At 41.3% G+C, this 17045-nt stretch overlaps 1 protein-coding gene across 1 annotated transcript in view; it reads right to left on the bottom strand.

The window, feature by feature from the left end:
* The window catches only part of LOC309584592 (F-BAR domain only protein 2-like), a gene marked incomplete at both ends in the record, with an annotated part of 99199 nt that overhangs the window by 13621 nt on the left and 68533 nt on the right, over positions 1-17045 (bottom strand). The window contains 5 exon segments of the mRNA XM_082300686.1: positions 2189-2353; positions 3934-3998; positions 11768-11967; positions 13011-13143; positions 16047-16202. Of these exon segments, the coding sequence (XP_082156812.1) occupies positions 2189-2353; positions 3934-3998; positions 11768-11967; positions 13011-13143; positions 16047-16202 (719 nt within the window).

Below are 17045 nucleotides of genomic sequence, written 5' to 3'. Positions count from 1 at the left end.
CATATAGTTTTCTTATCAGACAGACACATGTAATTTCTACTTTGTTTTTTAATTTCTTTACAAAATGTCTATATAAACTTGTATGGCTTCAAAGTTGTAACTTGTACCCAATGCAAATATATGTATAATCACCTCGTTTAAAAGTGCTGAAACAGAACTGCTTTATTTAACTAAGAAATGAAAATAATACTTGACTAAAACCAGCAATACAGTTTTGGGGTTTCATTAATAAAATATTGTCATGTTAAACATTGTTTGATTGCAAAGCAAATTACAATCAAGATTTCAGTAAAACAGCTGTACCATTTTATATGAGTTAGAAATTTACCATTCAATAAGATTAGCAAGTTGAGCCAAATATACTCTTCTGATCAAATCTACAGTACAGTATGTGCTTAATGCTAATAATGGAACTCTTATCTGCAAAAGTGTGTAGTATACATTAGAATTTATGTAGCTTCTACACAGCTTAATTTATTGTAAAGTTTCAGCAGTCCAATTCATTACTGGTTTTGCATAAATTAGTTGAAGCAAGTTTTATTGTTTAAATATAAAATTTGAAATATACTGGTATTCAAAATGGTGATGTAAAATTCCTACTTGTATGTTATTGAATTATTTTGCCCCAATAGTTTTGATTTCATCATTAAAAAAACCCCACTTGATAATAAACATGCATTAAAGATTTTCTAAATTAGTGACTTGCTTTAAAAAACACTACTGTGTCACTTCCCTCTGCTAAGGTGGTGGCAAGCAGATTAGATGCCAATACAAATACTAAAATTGGTGGATTTAGATAAAAAATTAAACTAATAGAAATGGCAGTACTTGTCATCCTGCTGCTATAAAATACCCTTCTAAAATGCCATTTCTTCCCAAAGTACTATGTTTACATTCACATCACAGAACCCTCAAAGCACTTAAATTCCAAAGGCTTGCAGTCCAAGTGAAAGGAAATGCTCTTTGCTTTTACCATCTTCTGTGATTTTTCAGGATTTTCATCTTTGGTGACATTCAAGTTACTATCTCAAAGTCCTGTATGATGCATCTCCCTTTACTACAGCTGCATTTATTGCAACTACCCCATGAGGAAGTAAACCAGTATTTTAAACCTCTTTTAAAATAATCTCCAGTTTTGCAAATCTGCTTTCTAAATCCCAGTCAAAGGAGTTTTTATAAAGTTGTATGTATTATACAAACTGTGCTTTCTTGATGAAGAGCCAAAATTTGAAAAAGGAATTTAGTCATGTGAATAAGAAAGTGGATATGCACAGTTGTTTTTTTAAAGGCACAAATGTTATGCAATTCATAAAAAAATAAATTAAATCTACAGCATTGATTCAAACAATCACAGCACCCATAAAATTTCCTAACTGCAGAAGTAAATCCCTTCTGTCTTTTGCAATTTTGTAACACATTGCACTTTGGAAAAAAACCCTATATAATAACATACAATAGACAGGCAGTAAGTTACTTTTTTTAAATACTTTTCTAACTCAGCTGGTTTTATGGCCCGAGTGGATAGAAGAACTATGTGAGACTTTCTTTTCAAACTGGCAATTGAAGAATCTGAAAAATTAATATTGCTTATGGAAAGCTGAAATATTTCTTACTTGCTTTCCCATATTTTTAGGTTAAATGTTTATAGAATAACATACAATTTCATACTTTTATTCCAACTATTGATTATTATTTTGACTTCAACTATAAATTTATTAATGATCATTTACAGACAATGTTAATGTCAGTGCTACTATAAAGTAATAAAAAGTTTGCAAAATTACTTTTAAAAGTGCATTTTCTGTTCTGATGTTAAACTTCAGAGTAGATCAACATTTAAAAAAAAATTAATGCATGTTAAAATAGTGCTTGAAAAGTAGAGAGGGCAGAGCAAGCTTCTTGCACTCCTTTGATCCAATGACTTCCACATGTTAATCAGCAGTCTGCCATATACCGTCCTGAAAAATAAAGGTAGGATTTTTTGCAATCAGTAGATAAAACAGATTTTTTCGGTATTTTTCTGCAAGCAGTTTGACTAACTATGGAAAACAAAAAAAGTAAAACAGTTTTCAGCCACATTTTTGAGGAAAAATAATTATTTATGCATTACTTATTTAACAGTTTCATTATGTATAATTTAGCACTACATATCATATTAATTGAATATATAAGCATATCGGTGCCTTACCAGAGGCAAATCTCTTCTTAAGGAGGGAAAGTCGATAGCCAGTGCCTACTAGCTCTACATCTATTCCTGAAAGGGTGCTTCCTTCGCTAATGAATTGCACTGCAAGTGTTGCTGGTTTACTGGGTCCTTCTGAAAGTTCAAATTTTGCTCTGAGGGATCCAGAACCTATAAAAATAAGAAAACTGAAAGGCTGGTTGTTTTTCAAGACCAAGGCAATCTCCCAAAATTTTTAGTAGTAAAGAGCAGAACTAACATGGTGATCTTTAAGACCTATTCCTAGTGGCAGTCCTATATAGATTTTCAGAAGATATGAGAGTACAACTCTTTTCTTCCAATATTGTGTTTAAGACAGTGACTAGCGAATGATTTAGAGGAAAGCAAAACACATTTCTACAAGATTATACTCATAGAAGAATGTAGAAGAACTACCAGACAGCCTGGTAGTTTCCTATTACGTTAAATACCTGATTGTTCCCTATACTCATGCTTCCTGGTTTATCTTGTATGTAGTACTTTTCTTTAGCAGATTTTAAAGTACATTAGAATATTTAAATGCTGTCACAATTTTCCTGGATGAATGCACACGAACAAAGCCATTGGAAGAAATGCAGCTGAACAGTAATTTAGCAAGAGAAAAGCAATTCTTATTTTTCTAATAAATGCAAGGTCTGATTAAATACATTTCCCAAAAACCAGTTGCTTTTTCATAGACAATGGCAAAATTCACTTTAGTGCCATTATAAAGTAGCAATAGCTCAAAATTACTTTAAGTACACCTTTGTAGTCAGTGCAAGACATAAAACCCCCCAACATTATTGTTGGTCTCCTTTTCTAGTTCTTAAACAAGACTTTTCTTGTTCTTGAAAAATATGCTGGGGAAAAAAGATTTAGATAATTAATTAATGGAATAGCAAAAGTCAAGTATTTTTATTTATTTAAAACAACTAGTCAGTAGGAACTGCTAAGTAAGGAGGAAAGCTAGTAACTGAAATGTTACTAGGGTAAAAGCAGGAATTGATGAATGAAATAGTTTTATGCAATGGTTTGTTCTTGGATTAAAGTCCATTTCTTCAGTAGGTCTGTCACAATTTGGAAAAATTGGAAATTATTTCCACTGTAAGTATGGAAACATATATTCAAGTGTTTCAAAAAAACCATTGCATCTGCAATGGCTGCAAGGGCTGTGACATCAACTGAACCTCAGGGAAAGGCAGACGACAACTACTGGTACCTTACAAAATGCGATATAAATTACCACTCTGAGCAGATGCACATTGATTTTTTTTTTCCTGGAGTTGTACATGGTCAAGACAAAAAATAATAAAAATGTTGGTGAAGAATTGTCTATAGTTGAGTCTATCTCAGTGCAGGACTTTTGGATCTTTTATTTCTTTTCCCCAGTTCTTCCACTTACCTCTTTCTACTTTATCTCAATTGTTAGCATGTGGAAAATCAGAACACAGATATTAAACGTATTTCCCTTTCAATAACTGCTCATTTCCAACTAGCACTAATGTAATTATTTCCTGGCACTAGCTGCTTTCAAGGGGCTTCACTATTTTGCTTTTTATAATTAGTTAATATTTTTACATCTCACTGTTAATGGAATCTCTCAGGAAGAATTTCATTGAGAAGAAGGTGAACTGATAAACAAGATATGGCAAGTGTCAACAGGCATGAAGACAGAGGCTAAAATGATCACCTTTTTACTGTTGTCTGTACAAGAAAACAAAAGAGTTCAACGCCTCCATTCTCAGACTTCTCTGAAATGCTAGATATTTTCCAATAAGCTTTCATCTGATCTGCATTCCTGTAAGGCAATGGAAGGTTAGTTATAGGCACCAATTTGCAGAATTTTAATTATTTATATTATTTTCCCAGATTTACATTGGTACCTTACAGACCATGCGCCTATAACCTACATCTCTCAATGGAGGTTTATAAAAATATTTCATCATTTTAAGGTGAGTTTGTGGAAAACTATACAAAGCAAAAAGGAAAACAGAAGGGTGTACCTGCATTACCCCTGAGCTTGCAGCAGAGCTCAGACATACATAGCACCTTTTTATACAGTTAACACTGGTCTATGCCCAGGTTATGGTTCCACTTCACAACTCAAAACCCTCTGTGGTCTCAAAAGGTAAGGGCAGGCCAAAAATGCTGGAAGCAGTTTGAAAGCTGGGTTTTTATGCTTCACGATGATGGTATGAGGGGGAGCAATACTGTTTGATCTCCTCTATGCGAGACTCCTGGCTGTGTGAATTTTATTCCATTTCCATTCTAGTAAAACAAGTTGGCAGAAGTGACTCAGGGTTTAAGCTAACTTCTGATGCTGTAAAGGGGAAGAAAAGCAAAAGGAACCAAGAACCATAGTCTTCAAGCTGACAGGTGTTACGATCCAGTTTAAACCCAGAAAAGCAAAGAAAGCTATGTCTCTGTGCATAAACCAGAAAGAACTTAGAAGGTTCAAAATATTCCCAGAAATGAGATTAAAACCAAACGAGGTTAAATGTTGATGCCAAAAAATGGGTGTATTTTATTTAATAGTAGAGAGGCAGAGAGAAGGAAAGAGAAAAGAAAGAAAAAGAAAGAAAGAAAGAAAGAAAGAAAGAAAGAAAGAAAGAAAGAAAGAAAGAAAGAAAGAAAGAAAAGAAAGAAAGAAAGAAAGAAAGAAAGAAAGAAAGAAAGAAAGAAAGAAAGAAAGAAAGAAAGAAAAGAAAGAAAGAAAAGAAAGAAAGAAAGAAAGAAAGAAAGAAAGAAAGAAAGAAAGCGTGTATGGGGGGTTGGGGGGACAAGGAGAGGTGACAGGGGTTAGGTGGAAGCATATCACCCATCCGAGGGTCCCAACGATGTCTCGTTGCTCTCCTCCATCTGGTCTTCTGGTGGTGAGGGTCCCCTGTGGCCGCCATGGCCGCACCGCCACACGCTACACCATGCCGCCACACGCCACCACACCACACACCAAAGAGTACAGAATCTCGTGGATTAATATATGTTTTGGGCCAGGTGGGAATGCCCATGTGTCTCTCTTGCAGTGGCTAGCTTGACACTGTCCCTTGCAACACTGAGGGTCTGTTGCATCATCTCTGGTGCTCTGGTGCAGGGTCTGGGGACCCCTTTGAGGGGGGCCCCTGTGATGGGCCATGTCACCCCCTTCTGCTGTGGATAAACTTCCCCCCCCCCCCCCGGTGAGAACCCCTTAGCTGGGCTCCTCTGCACAGTGGAGGATTGGCAGTCACTGTGCCTCTGACCAGAGCCGTTTCCAACACACACCCAAACCGTCTCCTCCCTCCACCCTTTGGTGTAGGGGGTCTGTTTGAGCCTGGCAGCTGATAGCCCTGTGGCTGTGGTCTCCACCTTTGGAGGTGTTAAGCCTGTGCTTTGTGAAATGTCCCCATTCCCGAGTTGTTACTTTATCTTATCTTCATCAGAGAGCGGTTTAAGGCCTCAGTCAGGGCCCCATTCAGGGTTCGGCAGTCTTCTTTGCAGCTTTTGTAATACAGTTTTAAAAGTCCTTCAAGAAAATGTTTAAGTCATAAACTATAATATTTCAGTCTCTGACACAGGGCATTTAAACTCTTTCAGCACTTCGCAGCTGTTCCATCAAAGGAAAGTCAACAACTTAAAGCTGTGAGCAGCATGAAGTGATGATAGGTTTGAAACTGTCTTTGGCATTGGTGCAGCAGGAGTGAAATGCTCACACAAGTAGTACATAGATGGTAGTGGTTACTTGCAGGAGGTCGAATCAGAAAACATTTATTCTTAAAAAGACCCAGAACTCTACCACCCAAACCACTAGACCAAGTATATAGTAGGAGACACATACTAGAGCTGCCTGGGACGACTGTATTTTTTTGTCAGCTTTCAAGGCTCAAAATTCCAGCCTTGGGTAGTTGCCTAGGTAAAAGAAAGAATACGTGGGGCTCAGGTCCCTTACTCTGATGAATCTGAAATGAAACTGTCACTAAGTTTTGAGTCTTTCTAGGTAACGCTAAGTGTTCTGAGCGGACATTCCTGCCCTCACTCAGGTTTCACTACTGAGGGGTTTGTTGAAGAAGCCTGAGCAGGGAGGGGGGACACTGGCTTCACCAAAAATTCTAGTCAAGTTGGGGAGGCAAGATACTGAACCTGCCCTTGCTCAGAATAAGCTTAAGGTGATTTGGTTAAAAGTATTGCCCCCTTGAAACACCAAGTCAAGAAAGATTCAGTCTTGACAGGATTTTTTCCACTTAAAATGATATTGTATTACCACCTTGTCCAATTAACACATTGTAGAGAGAGGTAAGATAGAATTGAGCTGTGGGCTGTGGGACATGCCTGCAGAGGCACATGGCAGCACAAAGGAGCATGTGGCGGCACAGAGAAGCTTGTCTCCACCAGACCCTGGGGGGAGGAGGTGTCACACGGCAGACCCTTACAGAGAGGAGACTGCTGGGAGCTGACAGACAGGTGAACAGCACGTGATCACCCCATAGAAGGACATTTAGAAAGTGTGTTGCTGATGTGGCAACACAGGATAGGTCACATAGTGAGAATTACCATGTAAGGAAATACTGTGCCTTGGAAAAGTGTATAAAACCAGCTTGTTTCTTTGAATAAACGATTCCGATTCCCTGCCGGTCGGGGTCCATGCCTCAATCACCGACAAATGGTGCCCTGTGTGAGGAGCTTATTATATGCCTAACTGCTCGTCCGTCGGTGGGCCCCATGGGACTTGAAGTGCTGCTGAAAAAGGCAGGACAGCTGACTAGTGATTAATCCCTGCAAGTTGTAGGCAAGCCATGGGGGAGATGGGGAATGGTGTATCCCACGAACAAAACGTTGCAGAGACGTTGGAACGGATTTTAAAGAAACACGGCAAGAAAGTTGAGTCTACAGATTTGAACAGACTCTTGTTCTGGGCAAAAGACTGTGATTCAATTTTAGATAGTACCAATATTTTTGATCCTCGGACATGGGATGCTTTAGGAGACGCGTTGTGGGACCGAGTTACACGCGGTGACGCAGCGCTGACAAAGCTTTTGTGTCCGTGGAGGACCATGTGCAAGGTGCTCATAGCGCATGCAGCACCCAGAGACCAGATAAAGAAAGACGCTTGTGCCACCGCGGCAGCTGTGCTGACCCCTTCTGCACCGCCAGCGAACTGTAAGTCTGTCGGGGCTATAGGAGGAGAACCAGAAGATGGCCCCTCATCCCCCAACCCGTTTGACCGTGGAGGGGAACCGAATGGTACCGTAGAAAAGCTCATGCCACCCCGCACCATGCGGCATCAGATGGAGCCGTGTTGCAGCGAGTGGCTGGAGCCAGGGGGGAGCGTGTTCCCTCTCCATTTGCCTTCTGTGAGAGTGCAGCGGCAGACACAGCAGGTGGGGAATGTGCGGGGCCACGGGGGCATGGCGTCAGAGAGCACCGGTAGTCGGAGTGCCAGGAGGAGTTGTGCCTCTGTGCCGATTACCTCTGAGGCAGCTTGAACTCCTTCATAGGCTGCCAAGATTTCCTTCTCTGTGGGAGTGTAGTTGGCTTCAGACCCTCTGTAGCTTCGGCTCCAGAATCCCAGTGGTCGGCCCCAAGTCTCACCAGGCACCTTCGGCCAGAGGCTCCAGGACAGGCCATGGCTCCCGGCTGCAGAGTAGAGCACGTTCTTCACCTCTGGTCCTGTCCTGACTGGGCCAAGGGCTACCACATGAGCAATTTCCTGCTTGATCTGGGTGAAGGCTTGCCGCTGTTCAGGGCCCCAGTGGAAATCGTTTTTCTTGCTGGTAACCAGGTAGAGAGGGCTCATGATCTGGCTGTACTCGGGAATGTGCATTCTCCAAAAACCTATGGTGCCTAGGAAAGCTTGTGTTTCCTTCTTGCTGGTCGGTGGAGACATTGCTGTGATCTTATTGATGACCTCAGTGGGAATCTGACGTTGTCCATCTTGCCACTTTACTCCCAGGAACTGGATCTCCCAGGCAGGTCCCTTGACTTTGCTCCTTTTGATGGCAAAGCCGGCTTCCAGGAGAATCTGGATGATTTTCTCTCCATTCTCAAATACTTCCTTTGCTGTGTTTCCCCACACGATGATGTCATCAATGTATTGCAGATGTTCTGGAGCCTCACCCTTTTCTAGTGCAGCCTGGATCAGTCCATGGCAAATGGTGGGACTGTGTTTCCACCCCTGGGGCAGTCGGTTCCAGGTGTATTGCACACCCTTCCAGGTGAAAGCAAACTGAGGCCTGCATTCTGCTGCCAAAGGAATGGAGAAGAAGGCATTGGCAATGTCAGTAGTGGAGCACCACTTCTCTGCTTTGGACTCCAGCTCGTACTGAAGTTCCAACATGTCTGGCATGGCAGCGCTCAATGGTGGCGTGACCTCATTCAGGCCACGGTAATCCACCGTCAGCCTCCATTCTCCACTGAACTTATGCACTGGCCATATAGGGCTGTTGAAAGGTGAACGGACCTTGCTGACCACCCCTTGGTTCTCCAGTTTACGAATCATCTCATGGATGGGAACCACAGAGTCTCTGTCGGTGCGATATTGCCGACGGTGCACTGTTGCTGTGGCGATTGGCACCTGTTGTTCTTCAACTCTTAGCAGTCCCACGCCAGAGGGGTCATCAGAGAGACCAGGCAATGTACTCAGTTGTCTGATATCTTCTGTCTCCACAGCAGCTATCCCAAAAGCCCAACAATGTCCTTTTGGGTCTTTGAAATATCCATTTCTGAGATAGTCTATGCCGAAGATGCATGGGGCCTCTGGGCCAGTCACAATGGAGTATTTCTGCCACTCGTTCCCAGTTAAACTCACTTCAGTTTCCAGCACAGTCAGCTGCTGGGATCCTCCTGTCACCCCAGAAATAGAAATTGGTTCTGCTCCCACATACCTTGATGGCATCAGAGTACATTGAGCGCCAGCGTCAACCAAAGCCGTGTATTTTTGTGGGTCAGATGTGCCAGGCCATTGGATCCACACAGTCCAAAAGACTCGATTGTCCCTTTCCTCTACCTGGCTAGAGGCAGGGCCCCTCTATTCCTGGTCATGGTGCATGTTGCTCCCTTCCGGTGAATACATTCCTGAGGTCCCTTCAAGAGGATCAGTCATATTATCATTCCTATACCGTCTGGAATTCTGTGCACGAGCAACTGGAGCAGCGTTGACTCTAGATGCGCTTCTTGTGGTAGTTGCCCCTCTTTTTAGTTCACGTACCCCGGCTGCTAAGGAGGAGGTGGGTTTTCCATGCCACTTACTCATGTCTTCTCCATGTTCCTGAAGGAAAAACCAGAGATTACCTCATGGGGTGTATCCTCTCTCCCTGGTTGGGGAACGCTGGCTCCTAATGGCAGAGACTCTTGTTGGTTCTGGCGGGATGTGGTAAATCTCTTCCTTAAGTTCCTTTTTCAGTTTCTGATGGCCCTCTTCAATCAAGCTCTGGACTTGCTCAACCAGCCTTGTTTCTACGGACGAGACATGAGTGAGAAATAGGGCTGTGACAGTGTCCTCGTAAATTCTCAATTTGTTGACCAAGACGCCCATCCGGTCCTCCCCTTCCCTCCATTGCAGCGTTGCCAAGTAACGGGAGTACATTTCTGGTCCAAGGCGTGCGAACCTCAACCACATCTGTGACGTGCACTGGACACCATCTGGGCTCTTAGGAAATCTCTCGTCTTCTGAGAAAATGATCTCCAGCACAGCCAATTCCCTCAGGCACCAGATACCTTGTTCCATTGTGCTCCATTTTCCTTGGTGCACCTGGAGGTCTTCTTTACAAAGGTACCTATCCCTTACGCTTGTCAGTAGTCGCCGCCAGAGGCTGAGAGTTTCTTGGGTTCTCCTGATCCCCTGGTCAATGACCACATCCCGGGACAGAGATCCCAGCTGCCTGGCCTCACTTCCATCCAGAATGGTGTCATTGGCTGCAGCGTCCCAGATGCGGAACAGCCAGGTCAGGATGGACTCATTTGTCTGGCGGGTGAATTCCCTCCGCAGGTCGCACAGCTCACCCAGGGATAGCGACCGAGTGATGATCTCTGGCTCTGCCTCTTCTGCTGGGTGTGAAGGTCCTGCTGCATCCTCGTCAGTCACTATGTGGACTGATTTGCTTTTTGATTTCTTCTTCTGAACGGGGGCAACTGCAGTCGGTTTAGGCTGCTCTGGTTCAGTGACAGTTTGTGTGGAGATGCTGACGGTGCTTTTGGTTCCTTTCTCCTCTGTGTCAGTCTGCGTAGACATGGACGCTGTTGTCTTGTGTCTGGGTTCTTTCTCCTCTGTCCCAGTCTGAGTAGAGATGGATGCTGTCACTATGCTTTTGGTTCCTTTCTTCTTTGCGACAATCTGTGTAGGCATTGTGCTTGTTGGCTCTTTTTTTCCCTCTCATCCTGAGGATGCTGTGCCATAGCTCTGATCCTAAGCATGGTGTACACAGTGCTGATCATAGAGAAAAAAGAGAAAAGAACTGACAAGAAGATTATGCCATCCTTAACATCCACAGGGAACTCAATATTTTCAAAAACTGCTGTGTCCGGTCTGAAAGGCTGGAAAAAACCATTCTTTAATCCTCCCCCCAGGGGCTGGGTATGACTGTTGAGGCCCCATATGTACCAGCCTAGAGTAGGACAATCAGACAAAGTTGAGTATATATTCCGAATTATGTTCATTGTCTCGGAGGTTATCATGCAGTAGGCATAATAGACTAATAAAGCAAATTTTATACTATACCCTGGTCTACACAGGAGCATTACAATCGGCAGAGAGTTCCCCATGTGAGGAAAAATATAGAGAGCCAGGTACAAGACCCATGTAGGCATGTTGAACATCATAGTGAGTAGGTGGCTTCTACAATACAAAATTGCAATTCTGCCTTTTCTCAGCAGCCAGCCCCACCTTGGGCACCAAAATATGTACTAGTTTGAAAACAAACCAGTGGGAGACACCAAGTCAGAATAACAATTTAATAGGGAAACAAAAGGAGGGAGGAAGAAAAAATAAAGGCGGATAACACTGGGTTAAACTGACAGAGTCAGGATACAACCTGACACCCTGTTAGTCAGGGTGGTGGTAGCAGTCTGGTAGAATGGGGGCTGCAGTCCTCCCGAAGCAGCGATCCTGTAGAACAAGGGTCTGCTCCTCCTCACAAGGTCCAGTGGTGGCTATGTAGCTCCCGTCCTCTGGAAATCCAGTGGGAAGGTTGTCTCTGGTGTTCAGAGTCCCAGATTATATCCAGGATGGAATGCTTGGTTCCTCCCTTTGGGTGGAGCATCTCACAATGGGGTAATGAGTCATGAGGCCAAGTATTGATTAGGCTCATTAACAGAAGATGGTCCAGAGGGAGTTATCTCTGAGTCATGCAGCAGGACAATGATGGGCCATTAACAGAAAGATAGTCCGGGGGGAGGAGGCAAGGAAACACTGCCCCACCTGATTTCAACGGCTCATGAGGATGGTAATAGAATACACTGCAACCCAGGACATCTGATACCATGCATTTTATCAAGAAGAAAAAATTATCTGTTTCTTCTGGTGACATTTTTCAGGCTGACACGAATGAATACTCTGAAATGAATTTGAAATTATAAAAAGAAAAGCATTACTATTACCATTTTGCGGGTGGAAGTGATTGCATGTTTGTTACTCCTCCATCTACTGGTACCACAACCTGCACATTAGACAGCGTACTAGGCACATTCATAGACTCTGGATTATATTTATAATCCACTCTCACATCAGTAGTGCTAGCATTACATTTCCAGTAAGTTGCAAGATTCAAGGGAGTGTACTGGATGCCATTTGAAGCTACCTGTAAAAGAATAAACCATTGAAAAGGTCTTACATAAAATATTCCTATTTTGGGCAGAATTAGGGAAAGATGGTAATGAGTATAACTCTAAATCCTGACAAATGACCAACAGAATGATTGAACTCTGTGCCCTTAATCTCAGAATTCTGAAGATTGTTGTAGCCTAAAGTAATTCCTGTTGTTTTGGCTTTTTTAATTTTATTTAAATAATTTAAAAAAATGTTTAACTCCCTCTGGCCCACGAGGCTTCTTACTGTTCTGGCTTTCATAAGTTTTTTTTAGTCTTCAACTAGGCCTTATGACACTGACCATCATCCTCTGGGCCTGGCTGTTCAGCCAGTTTTTAACCCCCCTTGCTGTCTGCTAATCTAGCTCACACTTTATCAGCTTCTCTATGAGGATGAGTGCCAAAAGCCTTCCTGAAGTCTAGGTAGACAATATCCACTGCTCTCCCCTCATTTACCAGGCCAGTCATTTCATCATTGACAGTTATCAGATTGGTCAAGCATGACTTTCCCTTGGTGAAGTCATGTTGACTACTCCTGATGACTTTCTTGTCCTTCATGTGCCTCTAAGTGGTTCCCAGCATGAATTGTTCCATTATATTGTGAGAGGTGAGAACATTATGCATCCTCATATATTACAATTGATTAGTTACAGCATTCAAAAAATATGCAATTACAAAATCAAATAGAATACAATTACAAACTCAAACCCCCACCAAACCCCCTAAATTAAAGAAAAACTTAACTTCGTTAACAAATAGTTAAAGTGTTTGAAGCTTGCACACATGAATTGGATCAAAGTGTGAGCAAGCTGAAACAGGTAATGAATGAACATGGAATGTCACGAAGGCATAACATGAATTCACTCAGCCTTAGCAGAGCCCAGGCACTGAAAACAGTGATGTACCCAGAACTGGCTTAGATGAGAGATGACAATTCATCTACATGCAAACAGGCAAAGAACAATTCTTATAATTTCTATATAGATATGAAATCTGCCAGAGTTCTTTTAAAAATTCCAAAGGGAAAAGTGTTTACCTGATACTTTAAAACATCCACATTATAATAGGATGCAGATGGATTGTGCTCTGATAATTTCTTGAGGTAGACAGTTATGGCTTGCATGTTCATCCAAAAATCCTTAGTACTAGAGTCACTTTGTGACTGATCACTACAAAGAAAGGTAGGAATCAAAAATCAACACTGAGTTTTATTATTTCTTATGTCTAAAAATTAAGACTAGATCTTTCCCCTTCTTCACTATTCCAAGCAAGAATTTGTTCTAATGTTTTATAACACATAATTGTATCTTCCTAAATATTAAGACAAATTAACTGTTTGCTGTAGCTGGTAAAACTTCTCCTTCCAGGTTGTTGAGCAGTGAGTTTCCTGCACTGATGATCTGCTTCACAAGATGGAGTGAATGCCAAATTTGGATTTTACATTTAATAAAACACAATTTTAATACAGTCAGGTGCCATGAGAATGTGTGGGAGGTGTGAATGAAAGTGTTGTTTGAAGAGGAATGTTTTCCAATTTGGAATAAATCCTAGAATCATAATTAGCTTTTGTTATGACAGCTTCACTAATGCATTGAATTAAAATTTGTGCTGTATGTGTGTCTTGGGGTGATTTTATGATGATACTTTATTCCCTAATCACCTGCTTTATGCCCAGAAATGGCTGCTGTATCTTTAAGATAGACCCGGGGGGGGGTGGGGCGAGGAGCCTTGGGCTTCTGCGTGGTTTGGTTCAAACTCTCTCCGGGTGCTCCGGCGGTGAGGATTAGGATCCTACATTGGGTTTTTTTGTTGGATTAGCTTTTTTGCTAGGTTGAAGCAAGAAGTTTTTTCCTTCCCTTAGCCTGGAGGTTGTACCGGGAATTCTTTCGGTGGCTTTTTGGTTTTTGGCTTTTTTTTTCCCTTGAACTGTTTCGGCTTGGCTTGTTTTTCTTTTCGGCCCGTCCGGGGAGCCGGCGAGGGGACCGCCCGAACCCGAGACCTCGAAGAAGCTGAACCAACACGAGAAAGGACGCTAAAACCCACCAGTTTCGCCTGGTGCCAGGGAGAGACTAACGCTAGAAAGGTTCCCATCTATTCTGCCCGAGTGGTTACGTGAACTCCTGTTCCTCCCGTCCCCTGAGACAAAGAAGGGCAGCCGCCATCTTTGCCTCTCGGCCACGCGGCAAGGTAGGGGTGGGGTGTAAGGTTCAATTTTTTTTTTTTTTCCCCCTGTGCTTTGCGGGTATCTTGCTTTGTTAATAAACAGTTTTACTTTTTTTTTTTTTTTTCACTTTCACCCACTGGTATTCAATCCTCTCATTGGCAAAAAGGGATTATTGGAGCCCTTCTCTTTAGAGGAAACGCTCATTCCAGGGCGTTTTCTCCTAAAATTTGTCTCCAAAACCGAGACAATGTGTTACCACACTTTCACACATTTAGAGAGTGTAAACTTTCAAAACATTTTCAGTTTAAAGTTTCTCAGATACTTATAGTTACATTTAATCTTAGTAACAATTTATTATATCATTTCTACATGTAGCTAAAAGTGCGCATGACTACAGAAGCAAAATCCTGGTTGGAAACTATGGGAGCATGAAAAGGTGTTTTGCAACTCAAGAATATTTTCAGTTCTGGTGGCATCAGGTTTATTTTTTTAATAAGGATGAAGCTTTTAAGAAAACTGATTCAGAAGCAAAATTCAAATCATTTAAGAATTAGAGCTCCACAGATCATCTGTGGATACAGAGAGGAACTGCACCTGTCTCCAAGGAGGCATGCAGAAAGTGCATGCAGAATGAAAGCTGAAAAGAAGCACCTGGAACATACTAAATGTGACTGCAATGGGTTCAATGTGCCAGAACAGTGATTTACATACCACTAGCCTGTCCAATTTACTCAGAATTTGGTTCTCAATACAGTGTTGTCATTCATGCAATTTCCATTTTCACTAAAATTTATAGATAAACACATAACAGAGACCCTTCGAAATGTAAACAAATGAAACCAGTAGCAAAATCCTGTTTTCTCCTTCAGAACTTCTGACATCTCCACAAGATTGTCACATTAAAAAAGTTTAATGTCTATAAATACTAAGCAAATGATAGTCATTGCAGTATATAATGAAATGTCAAATTATTACCATATGGGTTTAATTTCATAAATATCCAGTACATGCATCCTTTCTAATTAGAGGTGAAGTGTTACAGTACTCAGATAAGAATACTAGACATTTTCACTTTTTTTCACAATATAATTTTTCAGTATAATTCACTGTCAGATACAGCTCTGCTAACATTTCAGTTATAAACTGTCATGTCAAAGAACGACAAATTTAATTTTGTATAAATCATTCCTTACATTATGAATTATCACAACAAAATTAATGCAAAAGAATGGATATGTGGTTTGATTGTTTCAAATAATTTTTCCAATAAATGATATGGAAAGTGCTCAGCTGAAACAGATATCTGGTTGTGGGTTTTTTTTGGAAAAGATGTCCAAACAATTACTCTATTATTCTATTCAACCAGCAGCTTTTCTTCTTAAGAATTCTCCTAAGCATGCTGCTATACACTTGAGAGATATAGTTATGTAATGGATCTGATCTACCATAGAAATGATACACCTTAAAACCTACACTAATAACTGACAAATGAAACCATTGTTATTACTGTATAAAGAAATCCATATGACAATGTGTTCTATTTTTGATAATTTTTCTCTGTAGTTATATTAGTTATATTGTTGATATAGTTTGAGTAGAAAAAAATATTTTTGTTTTGTTGTTTTTAAATAGTTTATTAAACCATTTTATTTATAAAATGTATGTAAAAACAGCTAAAATTGAAAACTATTTTTATGTTTCCTCATATTCAGCATAAGTTTCAAGTCCAGTAATCACTGAAATTTTTAATGGTAGCAGTGAAAAGAAACTGAACTAAACAAGATTAGTTCAGGAAATTAAGTTATATATAAGCAAATCAAGACCGTAGAGAATTCTGATTTACATATACAAAAATTCACATTTTAAGATTCATGTACTTTACTATTATATTAAATTAAAATACAAAACCTGTATATAAGTTGTGCATTTGGAAGAATCTGCTCTAGTTTGCTTGTGGTTTTTACCCTGAAGCAGAGCAACGCTGTAGATGGGTTGCTGGTAAAGACTTTAACAATCCCACTTGGGAATGATAATGTCATATCACCAGTGATCTTCACAATGCATCTAGAAGAGAATGAAAATATCAATTTTATTGCAGCTCATTAACTGCCTAGTTTTAGTACTAATTTTAAATCAATCATACTTTTACAATCTGATGGGCTGATTTCAAAGCAGAAAATCAATAGACTCGGCAGTGTGCACTTGCAGCCCAGAAAGCCAACTGTATCCTGGGCTGCATCAAAAGAGGCATGACCAGCAGGTCAAGGGAGGCGATTCTGCCCCTCTACTCCACTCTTGTGAGACCCCACCTGAGTACTGCATACAGTTGTGCAGCCCCCAACACAAGAAAGACTTGGACCTGTTGGAGCGAGCCCAGAGGAGGCCATGAAGATGCTCTGAGGGCTGGAGCACCTCTGCTATAAAGACAGGCTTAGAGCTGGGGCTGTTCAGCCTGGAGAAGGCTCTGGAGAGACCTTATAGCACCTTCCAGTACCTGAAGGGGTTCCAAGAGAGCTGGAGAGGAACTTTTTGCAAGATCATGTAGTGATAGGACAAGAGGGAATGGTCTTAAGATGAAGGAGGGTAGGTTTAGATTAGATATTAGGAAGAAATTCTTTACTGTCAGGGTGGCGAGGCACTGGAACTGGTTGCCCAGAGAGGTTGTGGACTCATCCCTGGAGGTATTCATGGCTAGGCTGGATGGGGCTCTGAGTAACCTGGTCTAATGGAAGATGTCCCTGCCCATGACTGGGGAGTTGAAACTAGATGATAATTTTTTTCAAATATATTAATAGCAAAAGAGTGCAGAAATAACATCGCCCCATTACAGGATGAGGATGGTCACCTCACAAACAGGGACATGGACAAGGCAGAGGTGTTTAATGCTTAAAATAGTGATGATGGACC

The sequence above is a fragment of the Coloeus monedula genome (assembly GCF_965178545.1).
Source record: "Coloeus monedula genome assembly, chromosome: W".
Lineage (NCBI taxonomy): Eukaryota > Metazoa > Chordata > Aves > Passeriformes > Corvidae > Coloeus > Coloeus monedula.
Note: the sequence above shows the minus strand (reverse complement) of the source record. Positions and strands in the feature narration are given on the sequence as shown.